We start from the raw sequence: 15,667 nt of genomic DNA on the forward strand, positions 1-15,667 counted from the left end.
GCGTGACGCAGGTGAGCTGCTGTTCATCGTTCCCGGGGTGTCACACGGAGCGGCGTGTGCTACCACGGAAACGATGAACAACTAAATTAAACGATATTATGGAACCTAGCGACCAGTACACGACTCACGATTGGTGAGCGATACTGCGTCGCTAGGAGGTGTCACACAGGCCGGCATCGCCAGCGATGCCGGACGTGCGTCACAAAAACCGTGACCCCGAGGATCTATCGCACGATAGATTGTCTGGTGTAAAGCAGCCTTAAGTCAAAGTACAGATGTTACCATTTTCTACCATGGACATTTCTAAAATATAAAAGTCCAAAAGTCCATGCATCATTAAAAAACTGTAAAAGGGAGGATTCTCAACCAGTCCAAACAAATATATCATTTATACAGCGATGCCGGGGTAGCAGGTTCTTACGAAGCACACCTTTTGGGTAAATGTATTGATCTTCCCATCTACATACATACAGATTTACATAACTTGGTGTGAACCTGGTCTCCATTGCTGTGCCCCAGTCTTAGATTTAGTAGTCCAGGAGTTACCGTACCTGTGAGCAATCACTATTAGGCGGAACACCACTCAAATTGGATTACATCCCTGGAAAATCTTCATGCAGCCAAAAAAAGTGTATCCACAGACTAAGGAGTTTTTAATTAAAAGGACACCGGAACGCCACCGAAAATACTGCAAGTTACCATTTCCTTACTATGCAAGGTTAATTCAACACATGTATCTAGTTAATGGTTATATTATACTGAGGTTTATTTTATATGGACACATCTTTGTGAGTGGCAAAGCTATTGGCTCAATTGTTTCTACTTTTTTTCATCCATGTACAATGTACAAAGGAGCCATATATTTATGTTGATATTTTTGATTAGCCTATCAATTTTTTTTTTCCTTTTATCCATTTCATTTTAGTGCAAATTATTTATTAATATATAGGAATCAATTAAATTGCAAATAGTGGATTTTTGATTTTTATTTGCAGCTTGTGAAACGGACAGATAGTAGCGCCATTGTGGACATTTATGGTGTATAAATAGTGTACTAATTTTTTCTTTAGTAATATCATCAATCTTTGGCTACCAACGTTAAGAATAGCTACCAGAAATTCTATATTGAAGATCCTATAGTGGGTTTCAAAATGTAAAAAAAAATATAATATACAGTATGAAGCAATATATGAAGCATATATAGAAAAAGCCATTGCTGACATTCCCTACCACCACTTTTAAAAAAACATTACCAATTAGAGTTAACAGATTGCCAGTAAATGTAAGCTGTTCAGTTTTATGTTAGATAATCTTTAACAATTATTATACATATAAATGGTTAAAAAATGGTGTAATGATATACTTAATCAAAAACAACCATTAAAGAAGTAATTCAATATTGAAAGCTGATTACGTGTGCTTGAGATATTCTAAGAACAGGGCATCAATAACAGGATATCCTCTTTAAGGTTGGTTGCTACCACCTAAAATGTAACATTTTACACCATCTACTGTAACATTACAGCTAAAACACCACCTAGAATTCTGTGTTTTATATATTCAACGTAAAAAGGAAAATAAGACGCATACCATTACTTTATTATTTTATTTTCACAATTCTGTAAAAAGAAAAAGCAACGTATAAGGATGGACATCTCGGCGTACATTTTACCTGTGACTTCGGGAATCTGTAGTAGCCATTTCTTGTTTTCTTCATTGGATAAATAAAGTAAAGAAGCATGTGTAAGAAAGACAGAATGAAGGGTTTACATTTCCAGCTATTTTTTATTTTGGTAGGATCCATCTGTCAATATTTAAAGCGTATGAATATGAGCATGTTACAGATCGTATTTTAGATGTAAATTCTGAATTATACTGACATGTTTCTGTATTCCACGCTCGCTTTAAACTGTGAAAAGTCAATGTGTAATTTATCTGCTCAGTAAGGAGCATATTGGCACTTATCGTCCTATTCTCATGACAAAAGTCTTTTGGCAGGAAAGAAACATTTCAAATCTCTTCCCCTTATCCATATTCAGGCACAGCTCTGCTCCCTATAGACATAACAGGATCCGGAGCCAGAGGGAGCAGAAGGTTTGCTCATATATATTATTTTTGGATTACTGACTATTTAGTCCAACATGCTTATTAGACAGTGATGTAACACACAGATATGTCACACATATTCTATTTTACGTTATTTGTAATGTATGATTACTTGTTTCTCGTTGGCATCATGAATTAAAGGGGTTGTCTGGGACTTTAACATTGATGACCTATCCTAAGGACCTAAGGATAGGTCATCAATGTCTGATTGCTGGGGCTGAAACACCCGGCATCTCCGCCCATCAGCTGTTCCCGGTACCACCACTGGCCGAAACTATTCATTTGCGGAGCTGCACCGCACATCTCCGTCAACGGAATAGTGGCTGTGGCCAAGAATTATATATCTTCCCCCTATTGATTCAATCCCTTTAATGTTGTTTTTTATATGTTAGATTTAATAGTCATCATTCCGTTACTTAGAGTCTCCAGTTATTCTGAACAACAAGTATTCATTTACAAGAAAAAAAAATTATATATATATATATATATATATATATATATATATATAATTTTTTTTTTTTTTTTTTTAATTAATACTTGTTCAGAATAACTGGAGGCTCTAAGTAACTGACTGATGACTATTAAATCTAACATATAAAAAACAACATTAAAGGGATTGAATCAATAAGGGGAAGATATGTAATACTTGCTTTACCTAGAGTAGGTGGTCAGACACTGGTAAGTGTGAGTGATGTTTGTAGCCTGCGCTCACCTGCTGCATCAAGTCAAGGCATTTGCCATTTCAATAAGTGTTCAGAATGGAGAAAAAGGGATTTTATTCTCCTCCCATAGCGTCCGCTCCTCAGAAGGGTATTTGCACACAGTTTTTTAAAGATGGTCAATAATTATGAATTTTCTATTTCAAATCGCTTCAGGGCACTTTACTTTTTGAGGAATTTTTTTAAGAGTTTTCTGTTTCTTGAAGTGCTTATCTAAGCAGCTTCGAAGAGATTTTTAAATGTTGTTTTACAAAGTTATTTTTCAGAAATGTTTTTTTGCAGCATTTTGATTGGACAGTGCCAGGTTTTCAGCGTTTCCATTAGAAAACGCAGCAAAGAAGTGACATGCATACAGAGCTTTTTCCGGATTCTAAAGGTGGTGTCACACACAGTGACAACGACATCGCTGCTAAGTCGCCATTTTCTGTGACGTAGCAACGACCTCAACAGCGAGGTCGCTGTGTGTGACACATAACAACGATTAGACCCCTGCTGCGAAATCGCTGCTCGCTCCTGAATGTTCCAGGTCATTTTTTGATCGTTGCTATCCCACTGCACCATGATGATAAGCTCAGCATCCTTGTGTTTGACACCGCAGCAGCGATGGTCGCGATGACGATGAAGGCAGTGATGTAGGACTGAAGGCAGGACAAGGGCGTGTTTTTGCGGTGTATTTTGCAACGCCCCTACGACTCCGATTGGTGGTTACAACAGCGTTCCAATTGGGTACCTTGCCGAAGGCGTCACAGTGATTTCATTCTTTAAGTTCCATGCTTTGTTCCACGTAGTAGATTCTCTGTCTGGTGTCGCTAGTGTGTCGTTCTTTGTGGATCTGAATGAAATGAAATTGAATGAATGAATGAAAGCACTACTGCGTCTTCCTTTGTTTGGCACGGTCACCCAATCAGGCGCCGCTGTAGTGATCACCAATCGGAATAGAGGGGCGTGAAAAAAGGCAACGCAAAACATGTCTAGGGGTAAACACCACGCCTCTACCAAGGTCTGAGTCGTCGCATAGCGACGCGTGTGACACCGCACAACTACTGTCGAGGTCGCTATGATCGCTGCTCCGTCGCTGCTTAAAATTATGTTTGACAGCTTACTAGCGATCATCTATGGTCGCTGTTACGTCACAGGAAATGGTGACGTAACAGCGATGTCGTTGTCGTTGTGTGTGAATCCAGCTTTACTGACAGTGCTCACTTAGCCAGAGCGCTAGCTGAACACTTCACCGCTGGTGCTGTACATACAGGATGAATAAGCAGGAGTCAGCGGTACACACACCATGGGGCGGGATCCCCTTTCATCATTGCCTCCTGTCATCACACCACTGTGTCTACTAGCAGAAGTGTAGCGAGAAAATTCATAGGGGAAGACAGATCAGTTTTGTGCTCCTCCTGTATGGATCCGTTAACGGATTACTATATAATTATCCATTTTTCTTGCATTTGTAACAGATCCATTTTTTCGTACAGGATTCATTTTAAATGGAAAATACTGTAAACAGCAATCCTTTAACCCCTTCATGACCATGGACGGAAATATCCGTTATGGAGCATGTCCCGTTAAGCCCCGCCCCTTGCCGCGGGCAGGCGGCGTGGATCGGCACACATATCAGCTGTTTTCAACAGCTGACGTGTGCCTACATGTTACGAGTGGAATCGCATTCCACCCGTAACATTAACCCCTTACATCTCGCTGCCAAAGTCTGGCAGGGAGATGTATGTACGCGCGGTGAAGATTTTCACTTACCGCCGCCCCCACCGGAAGTCACGTGAGTGATCACGTGACTTTCGGTGGTTGCCATCGTAGCACAGGGTCATGTGATGATGCCTGCAGCTATGACGTTTCACTTTCATTTTCCCTCGGCCCGGAGCAGAGGGAAACAGGAAGTGACTGTATCTTCTGTTTACAGCTGTATAGCTGTAATCAGCAGATAGATAAGAGTGATCGGATTGCTGATCGCTATAGCCCCCTAGGGGGATTAGTAAAATAAAAAAAAAGTAAAAAAAAGTTTTAAAAAATAAAAAAAATAAAAGTTCAAATCATCCCCCTTCCCCCCCATTGAAAATTAAAGGGTTCAAAAATAAATAAATATACACATATTTAGTATCGCTGCGTTCATAAGTGCCCGATCTATCAAAATATAAAATCAATAAATCTGATTGGAATTTTTTTGCCACTACGCCGTTTACCAAACACAAAAATTACGTTTTTTGGTCGCCGCAAGTTTTACTCAAAATGCAATAACAGGCGATCAAAACGTAGCATCTGCGTAAAAATGGTACCACTAGAAACGTCAGCTCGAGACGCAAAAAATAAGCCATCACTGAGCCATAGAGCCCAAAAAATGAGAACGTACGCCACTTTTATTGGACAAGCTTGTGAATTTTTTTTAACCCCTTAGATACAAGTAAACCTATACATGTTTGGTGTCTGAAAACTCGCACTGACCTCAGGCATCATACCCACACATCAGTTTAACCATATAGTGAACACCATGAATAAAAACATCACAAAAACTATTGTGCCATCACACTTTTTTTGCAGTTTTTCCACACTTGGAATTTTTTTGCTGTTTTCCAGTACACCATATGGTAAAACTTATGGTTTCATTTAAAAGTACAACTTGTCCCGCAAAAAACAAGCCCTCATATGGCAAGACTGACGGAAAAATAAAAAAAAACGGCTCTCGGAAGAAAGAGAGCAAAAAACAAAAATGGAAAGTGCCCCGGGGCTGAAGGGGTTAATGGATCCATTCTGCATAGACTCCCATGTTAAAAAAAAATGGATCGGGTGTCCTCAATAGACTCCAATGTTAAAAAAAAATAATTTCACAGATATCAGTTATTTAACAGTGGACAAGAAAGTTGTGTTTGCAGATCTTTTTTCCCAATAGATCTCTGCAGGATCTGTTCTAATGGATGATTACAGGATGTTTGAACTCCTGTTGCACCTAACCATTAATAATACCAAGGAGAACTGTGGTTTGTTTTGCAAAAAAAAAATAAAAAAAACAGAACTGGTAGTCATACTGCTTCGTAGAAAAGTAAAACTTTTATTCTAGATTGCTGCAAAATATATTTTTTTACTGATTTAAAAAGTGCAAAAATAATAAAATGTTAAAATTTATGTAAGTTTAGGATTGCCATAACTGTACTGACCCTAACGACCACATCATTCATCCCTTCATTCACTCATTCATTCATTCATTCATTCATCAAAGACAAAAAAATTGGTGAAGTTGCTAATTGCTAAGATTAGTCATACTGCGCATTGTATTTACCCCCACAATGGTGCCATGAAAAAAACAAGCTGTCATCCTGCAAAAACACTAGCCCATCAATGATAAAAAAAAGTAGCGTTGACTGTCAGTGTCCTTAAAAGGAAACTGTCACATCAGAAAAGGCTATTTACCTGCAGATATACGGTTATTCAAAGCAAAATAGAGTTACAATGCTGCCAGGCCACCATACTGAAACTGTAGCTACTAGAAGAAAATGAACTTATTTTGATCGGGAAACCGCCAGCTTTCAGTCATGGGGATGTGCACGAAGTGGTTGCTGTCACTGCTCACTATACTGTGAGTGGCAGCTGTAAGCATGTCCCAGCACTTTGAATGATAGTTCACTCTGCAGTGCATCTGTACAGAACGAGCTGTCATGACTGAAAGCCGGCAGCTCCTGAGAGGAAATAAGTACATTTTTGCCCACTTTCATGTAGGTGACTGAGTAGCATTGTAATAGCCTTGTCAAAAAACCTGGAGGATTTCCTGATGCCGGCAAAGTGAATGAGATTCCTGAAGTCTCATGCACACGTTGCTTATTTTTGACTTGCAGATTGGGGGAAAGCTTGAAATCTGCAGCATGTCAATTCTTTCTGCATTTTTGCTGCAGATTTAACTCATGCCGATGAGTGGGGGAAAATCTGAAAAAGAACCATTGTAAAAAATGCATCAAAAAGTTGCCTATTTTAAGCAGCGTTTTTTTTGCAAAGAGATGCAGAAATTTCTGTACCAGTTACTTAATGAGTGCACATACCCTTACTCTATTTACCTGCAGATTAACCCCATATCTGCATGGAAATAGAATTTTCCAAGGTAAACTGTTCCCTTTCAGGTGTAAAGTTTATGCAAAAATTTGAAATATTTTAAAACTTTAGTTGTGTACAGAAGATTGAGCTGAGTTAAAAAATAGTCAACCAGGTGGACAAGTTGGATTTGTTTTCACTATACTGTATAGTATTTTGTAATTGCCTATATTTAGAAACAGTAATGGTGGTTAAAGAATACCTGACATCTGATACATGCTGCCCCACCCACAGGCAGCATGTATCATACCCTGGCTTTATGATTTCTTCTAGCTATGCTTGATTCCGAAATGCAGTGGCATTTCAGTAGTCAGACAGGTGGATCCCCAAGTGCTTCTCCTCGGACGCCATCCTTGAGTGACTTTCTCTCCCTGCATGTGTGTGTATATAGAGAAGCGGGGAAAGACTTCCCTGTCCGACTAGTGGCTTGGTTCCTGGTGGCTTGTGAAGTATGATTTTCAGCAGCAGCGTTTCAGAGTCAAACATACTAGGCTGAAATCATATAGTATCTCATATATCCTGCCCTTGGATCGCATAGCATGTATCAGCTGTTGCATTTCCTTTAATTTAACTTTATATTTCAGTAATACAAACATCCTAATCCTCAAATTTGACTGATCGTATTGTAACATTCTTTTTCTTTCTTTATAGCATACCACTGTACTGCCTTTCATATTAATTGAAATGAGGACCACACATCACCAGTATCCTAGCAGAAATAGCGGCATTGCAACAGTTTGTGGTTTCTCCTTGTGTTATATTTTGTGGTAAGCATACTCGTTTCTAATTTTTTCTGTTTCATTTACATTTAGTTGGTAACATATTTACTAGTTTCTTTCATTAATATAAATTAGAATATCATCAAAAAGTTATTTTATTTCAGTAATTCAATACAAAAAGGAAGACGCATATATTATATAGAGTCATTACACACAGAGTGATCTATTTCAAGTGTTTATTTCTGTTAATGATGATCTGATGATTATGGGTTACAGCCAATGAAAACCCAAAAAACCCAAAAGTCATTATCTCAGAAAATTAGAATATTATATAAGATATAATATATTGGCTGCATTGACTTTGGTCTTGATAAAACACAGTGGACCTACACCAGCAAATGACATGGCTCCCCAAACCATCACTGATTGTGGAAACTTCACACTAGACCTCAGCAGCTTGGATTGTGGCCTCTTCACTCTTCCTCCAGACTCTGGGCCCTTGATTTCCAAATCAAATGCAAAATTTACTTTCATCTGAAAACTACACCTTGGACCACTGAACAACATTCAAGTTGTGTATTGCAACATGTTTCCACCCTATGTATTTGTACAATTTATATGCTAGCTGCTTCAATCGCTCATTTCTACCGCTCTTTCACACACCCAGTGCACTCAATCTATATCAGTCCTTCTCTCCTCTCCTCTCCTATGTACTGCTCTCATGCTCTTTTCAAAATTATAAACCATCCAGGTCCATCCACTCCCACCATGCAACGTAATAGACACTCTCATAAATCTCTTAACCACATGCTCACTCTCTCAATTCTCCTTCTCCTTTTAGCAGGAGATATTGCACCTAATCCAGGACCTTCTTATAATAGTAAGCTCAATTCCTTCCCTGGCATTCTCAGAAACCCCCTAAATCTCATTAATATTCCTTGCATACCTTCTGTCTCTTTTAACTGTGCCCTTTGGAACTCACACTCAGCATGTAACAAACTCTCCTTCATCCATGACTTCTTCCTATCCAATTCCCTCAACCTCCTGGCTCTTACTGAGACCTGGATTCAGCAGTCAGACACCACCGCAGCTGCTGCTCTCTCATATGGTGGCCTACAATTTTCACACACCCCTAGACTTGACAACAGATCAGGGGGAGGTGTTGGTCTGTTGCTTTCCCCAAACTGCACTTTTCAGGTCATCCCTCCTGTTCGCTCACTTATCTTCCCTTCTTTTGAGGTCCACACTGTCAGGCTTTACAGACCCTTCTCCCTGCAAGTAGCAGTTGTGTATCGCCCTCCAGGCCCAACCAGTCAGTTCTTGGATCATTTCGCCACCTGGCTTCCACATTTCCTAGCCTGTGACCTCCCAACTCTTATCATGTGGGACTTTAACATCCCTATTGATGATCCCCTCTCCCCAGCTGCCACTCATCTTTTATCTCTAACCTCCTCTCTTGGCCTTTCACAACTAACTAACTCTCCTACACATGAAGGTGGGAATATGTTGGACCTGGTCTTCTCCAGTCTCTGCTCAGTGCATGATTTCACTAACTCCCCTCTCCCACTCTCTGACCACAACCTTCTTTCATTCTTGGTCAAGAGCTGTCAACCCATTTAGGACACCCCCATTTACCTCCCATATAGGAACATACATGCCATGAGCACTCAGAAATTTCTGGAGATGTTGCAGTCATCACTGACCCCAATATCCTCCCTCTCATGTCCTTACTCTGCTGTAAAACATTATAATGACACCCTACAGAGCGTCCTAGATGAAGCTGCACCTGCTACACACAGAGCAACTCGGCGCAGACGGCAGCAGCCCTGGCACACGTTGCAAACACGCTTTCTCCAGCGGTGTTCCAGGTGCACTGAACGTCTGTGGAGAAAATCCAATCTAGCCGAAGATTTCATCCATTATAAGTTTATGCTCAAAACATACAATGCTGCCCTTCACCTCTCCAAACAAGCATACTTTAACACCCTCATCACCTCTCTAGCCAACAGTCCTAAACGACTCTTTGATACTTTCCATTCCCTTCTAGGACCAAGAGTTCTGGCCCCAACCACCAACCTCAGTGCAGATGAACTGGCCAATTATTTTAAAGAAAAAATTGACTATATACGCCAGGAAATTTCCTCCCATCCTCATAACACCACACATTGTCTGCCCTCCTACACTTCATCTAGCTCACTTTCAATCTTTGATCCAGTCACAGAAGAAGAAGTCACCAGGCTCCTCGCATCTTCTCGCCCTACTACCTGCACCAGTGACCCTATTCCCTCACATCTCCTTAAATCTGTCACCCCAGCTGTCACCACTCACCTAACTAAAATATTAAATCTCTCTCTCTCCTCTGGTGTCTTTCCCTCCTCCTTCAAACATGCCAGCATACACCCATTACTTCAAAAACCATCCCTGGACCAAAATTGTGCCGCTAACTACCTGTCTCTAATCTCCCATTCATCTCCAAACTCCTGGAACGTCTGGTCCACTCCTGTTTAATCCACTATCTGTCAAATAATTCTCTCCTTGACCCTCTACAATCCGGTTTCCGCTCTTTACATTAAACTGAAACTGCTCTTACTAAAGTCTCTAATGATTTACTAACAGCTAAATCTAATGGTCACTACTCCCTGCTGATCCTCCTGGATCTCTCTGCTGCATTCGATACTGTGGATCACCAGCTCCTACTCACTATGCTCCGCTCTATCGGGCTCAAGGACACCGTTCTCTCCTGGTTCTCCTCTTACCTCTCTGACCGCTCATTTACTGTATCCTTTGCAGCCTCCTCTTCCTCTCCTCTTCCCCTTATGGTCGGGGTTCCTCAGGGTTCAGTCCTAGGCCCCCTCCTGTTCTCTCTATACACAGCCCCTATCGGACAAACAATCAGCAGATTTGTTTTCCAGTACCATCTCTATGCTGGTGACACCCAACTGTACACATCGTCTCCTGACATCACCCCTGCACTATTACAAAATACTACCGATTGTCTGTCTGCTGTCTCCAACATCATGTCCTCCCTCTATCTAAAACTGAACCTATCAAAAACTGAACTTCTCCTGTTTCCTCCCTCTCCTAACCTTTTGAAACCCAATATTACCATTTCTGTGTGTGGCTCTACCATTACGCCCCAGCAGCACACCGCTGTCTTGGGGTTATATTTGACTCCGATCTTTCTTTCACTCCCCACATTCGTTCACTTGCTCTTTCTTATCACTTCCACCTCAAAAACATCTCAAGAATTCGACCTTTTCTTACCGTTGACTCTGCAAAAACTCTTACTGTCACTCTCATTCATTCTTGCCTGGATTATTGTAACTCTTTACTAATTGGTCTCCCTGTTACTAAACTCTCCCCTCTCCAATCCATTCTGAATTCCGCAGCCAGGATCATTTTCCTCTGCAACCGCTTCACTAATGCCTCTGCTCTTTGCCAGTCATTGCACTGGTTGCCTATCCGTTACAGAATCCAATATAAACTTATCACTCTCACTTACAAAGCTCTCCACAGTTCTGCACCACCCTACATCTCCTCCCTCATCTCTGTCTATCACCCCACCCGTGCCCTCCGCTCTGCTAATGACTTAAGACTGACATCCTCAACAATTCGAACCTCCCACTCCCGTCTTCAAGATTTCTCACGAGCTGCGTCTATGCTCTGGAACACACTACCAAGAGAAATCCGATTAATTCCCAACATCCACACCTTTAAGCGGGCCCTAAAAACGCATTTCTTTAGACTAGCCTATCACCTTACTTCCCTGATCTAATCTGCCCTTCAAAAAATTTACTTCCAGTTCTCGTCCCCTGTACCTGTATAAATTCTCACCGATGGGTTAATGCAGCTGCTTTTGAATACCCTATTAAATCGATGGCTGGAACATATATGACAAGCTTTTCTCCCCCCCATTCACCTTTTGTGTCTCCCCTATTTCCTCATAGACTGTAAGCTTACGAGCAGGGCCCTCACTCCTCCTGGTATCTTAATTTTGTTATTTTGTATTGTCTCATATTGTCTGGACATGTCCCCTCTTAATTGTAAAGCGCTGCGGAATATGTTGGCGCTATAGAAATAAAACTTATTATTATTATTATTATTAGTTATTTTTCTCCTTTGCTGAGGTAAGACGCTTCTGGTGTTGTCTATTGGTCATGAGTGGCTTAACACAAGGAATGCGACAGTTGTAGCCCATGTCCTGGATATGTCTGTGTGTGGTGGCTCTTGAAGCGCTGACTCCAGAGACAGTGTAATCATTGTGAATCTCCCCCAAATTCTTGAATGGCCTTTTCTTAACAATCCTATCAAGGCTGTGGTTATCCTGGTTGCTTGTGCACCTTTTCTACCACACTTTTTCTTTCCACTCAACTTTCCATTAATATGCTTGGATATACCACTCTATGAACAACCAGCTTCTTTAGCAATGACCTCTTGTGGCTTACCATCCTTGTGGAGTGTGCCAATGACTGCTGTCTGGATATCTGTTAAGTCAGCAGTCTTCCCCTTGATTGTGTAGCCTAATGAACCAGACTAAGGGACCATTTTAATTGCTTCGGAAGCCTTTGCAGGTATTTTATGGTAATGATTTTAGTTTTCTGAGATAATGACTTTTGGGTTTTCATTGGCTGTAAGTAGGGCTGGGCTGTAAAAGTCCAGATCCGCGCAGTTTCAAAGATGCCCGGGTGCCAGACCTGGGCCCAGATTTGACACTCGAGAAATTTATAAAAAAAAAGGAAAAATAAAGAGAGTGAAGCAAGGGCTTCATACTAACTGAGGCTCCATGTCAAGGTGGCACACTGCTTCCAAGTCACACATTCACCTCCTGTGCCGCCATCGCATACACACGGCTTTCCCTGCTTTCCCTGCCAGCCGGCCATCCTGTCTTCTGTGATTGGTTGCAGCCAGACGCACCCTCAGCCTGTGTAACAGCCTGTGTAACCACCTCTCCCTGCAATCACTGACAAACGCTGTATGCTGTATGCGGGTCAGTACCAAGGTATAAAAATTAATAAATAAAACAATTGGAGCAGGGTCCCCCCGGTATCCTGATAAACAGCACATTTAAAGCCCATGGCTACAGCCCCAGCCCTGTGCTTACCTTGGCTGTGTAGCAACAGAAGAGGAACCGCATGCGGCATTTTTTTAAATCTAAGTAATAAATAATTAAAAAATCAACGTGCGGTCTCCCCCAATTTTCAGACCCAGCCATGTTAAAGCCAGTTGGGGGCTCGAATTCTCAGGCTGAGAAGGTCCAGCCTTAAGATATCAGCCTTTAGACGCCCGGAATTGTTGCATCCATTAGAAGCGACAATCCCGGTGCTTTACCGGCTATTCCCGAATGCCCTGGTGCGGTGTCAATCAGGGTATTAAGGGGTTAATAACAGTGCACAGCTGCTACTAAACCCCAGGCGTGCCATCTTTGCAGAATTGTTGTAATTCAGCCACATTGGAGGGTTTCGGAGCATGAACTGCCTTTAAAGGTCATGCCACAGCATCTCAATCAGATTAAGGTCAGGAATTTGACTAGGTCCCTTCAAAGTGTTAATTTTGTTTTACTAAAACCATTCAGAGGTGGAATTGCTGATGTGTTTTGGATCATTGTCCTACTGCATAACCCAAGTGCGCTTCAGCTTGAGGTCACGAACAGATGGCCAGATATTCTCCTTCAGGATTTTTTGGTTGACAGCAGAATTTATGGTTCCATTTACCACAGCAAGACTTTGAGGTCCTGAAGCAGCAAAACAGCCCCAAACCATCACACTACCACCACCATATTTTACTGTTCACATGATGTTCCTTTTCTGAAATGCTGTGTTACTTCTGTACCAGATGTAATAAGACATACGCCTTCCAAAAAGTTCAACTTTTGTCTTGTCAGTCCATAGAGTATTGTCTCAAAAGTCTTGGGGATTATCAAGATGTTTTCTGGCAAAACTGAGATGAGCAAAAACATAAAGATGTTGTTTTTGCTCAGCAGTTGTTTTCATCTTGGAATTCTGCCATGCAAGCCATTATTGCCCAGTCTCGTTCTCATGGTGGAGTCATGGACATTGACATTAATTGATGCAAGTGAGGTGTGCAGTTTTCTGGATGTTAGAAAGAAGGAGGAAAAAGAGTGATGGCCCCAAAATACGTAATTTAAACAAATAATGTAAAAGGTATATAAATCTTTATTAAACCATTCACATATAGAGACAATTACAAAAAAGTTAAAAATTACATGGATGAGGAGGAAGGGTGGATAAAAGAGACAAGAGAAATAATGATTCATGATAATCTATCAGACGTGATTAGTCCCCTCCCCAAACATAAGGGCTGAATTATGGCAAAAAGACCTCAATTACAAAGGGCAATGTGTCAATGTGTACATAGAGGAACAGAGACATCATTCAAAAGTATAAGTCCCAACAATAGGGTTAAATACATCTCACGACTCAGGCCCTCAATGATGGACACAAGCCCCAGAATAGAGAATACGTAAACATTCTATAACATGGACGGTCTCAATGTATGCAGTGTAATAGGCATATGTGTACATGGGAAGGTAGAAGTGAGAAGGTAGAGCCACAGCAAAAAGGTGAGGGGAGGAAGCCTCAACTCACGATTCACTGCGTAAAAGCAGCTTTTTCTCAGGGGATCATAGTAAGTAGAAGGTGCTTCAGTGTCAAAGAAATAGGGTTGAACACAGATGTGTTCAATCCTAATCAGCGTGATCACAACAGCGCACACGTCAGTCACCGAGGGGGGAGGAGACCGACGCCATTGTACACAGTGCGTGCGCGGGAGCCAAGACGCGTCTCTAAAGCTCTGGCGTGCACGCGCACGGACCTAGTGCTGAGACATCCTACTTACCTGGCACCTTCTAAATACCTATGATCCCCTGAGAAAAAGCTGCTGCTACACAGTGAAAAGTGCATTGGGGCTCCCCCCCCCCTCACCTTTGTGCTGTGACTCTGCCTTCTCACTTTTGCCTTCCCAGGTACACATACAGTACAGACCAAAAGTTTGGACACACCTTCTCATCTCTAGAACAACTATTAAGAGGAGACTTTGTGCAGCAGGCCTTCATGGTAAAATAGCTGCTAGGAAACCACTGCTAAGGACAGGCAACAAGGAGAAGAGACGTGTTTGGGCTAAAGAACACAAGGAATGGACATTAGACCAGTGGAAATCTGTGCTTTGGTCTGATGAGTCCAAATTTGAGATCATTGGATCCAACCATCGTGTCTTTGTAGAAAAGGTGAACGGATAGACTCTACATGCCTGGTTCCCACCGTGAAGCATGGAAGAGGAGCTGTGATGGTCTCAGGGTGCTTTATTGGTGACACTGTTGGGGATTTATTCAAAATTGAAGGCATACTGAGCCAGCATGCCTACCACAGCATCTTGCAGGGGCATGCTATTCCATCTGGTTTGCGTTTAGTTGGACCATCATTTATTTTTCAACAGGACAATGACCCCAAACACACCTCCAGGCTGTGTAAGGGCTATTTGACTAAGAAGGAGAGTGATGGGGTGCTACGCCAGGTGACCTGGTCTCCACAGTCACCAGACTTGAACCTATTCGAGATGGTTTGGGGTGAGCTGGACCGCAGAGTGAAGGCAAAAGGGCCAACAAGTTCTAAGCATCTCTGGGAACTCCTTCAAGACTGTTGGAAGACCATTTCGGGTGACTACTAGTGATGAGCGAGCATGCTTGTCACTACTCGGTACTCGCACGAGTATCGCTGTACTCGGGCTGCTCGGCGGGGACCGAGTAATCTCGCGATACTCGTGCTGTACTCGTGGTCTTCATTTCTGCATGTTGGCGCTCTTTTGAGAGCCAGCCCTCATGCAGGGATTGGCTGGCAGACCACTGCAATGCCACAGCCCTGTTAGTTGTGGAATTGCAGTGATTGGCCGGCCTGCACAGCGTGACCGAGCCTTTATATCGGCCGGCGCGCTGTGCTCTGCTCACAGCTATCCAGACAGTGAGTGCAGGGAGAGTGTCGCTGATTCAGGGAAAGCTTTGCGGCCCTTTATAGCTTTTTC

General features: G+C 42.0%; 1 protein-coding gene across 1 annotated transcript in view; it reads left to right on the plus strand.

The window, feature by feature from the left end:
• The window catches only part of AIG1 (androgen induced 1), a 606,269-nt gene that overhangs the window by 513,643 nt on the left and 76,959 nt on the right, over positions 1–15,667 (plus strand). Inside the window, exon 4 of the mRNA XM_075339801.1 lies at positions 7,566–7,681. Coding sequence (XP_075195916.1) covers positions 7,566–7,681 — 116 coding nt within the window. The remainder of the gene's footprint in view (positions 1–7,565; positions 7,682–15,667) is intronic.

Source organism: Anomaloglossus baeobatrachus, chromosome 3 (genome assembly GCF_048569485.1).
Source record: "Anomaloglossus baeobatrachus isolate aAnoBae1 chromosome 3, aAnoBae1.hap1, whole genome shotgun sequence".
Taxonomy (NCBI): domain Eukaryota; kingdom Metazoa; phylum Chordata; class Amphibia; order Anura; family Aromobatidae; genus Anomaloglossus; species Anomaloglossus baeobatrachus.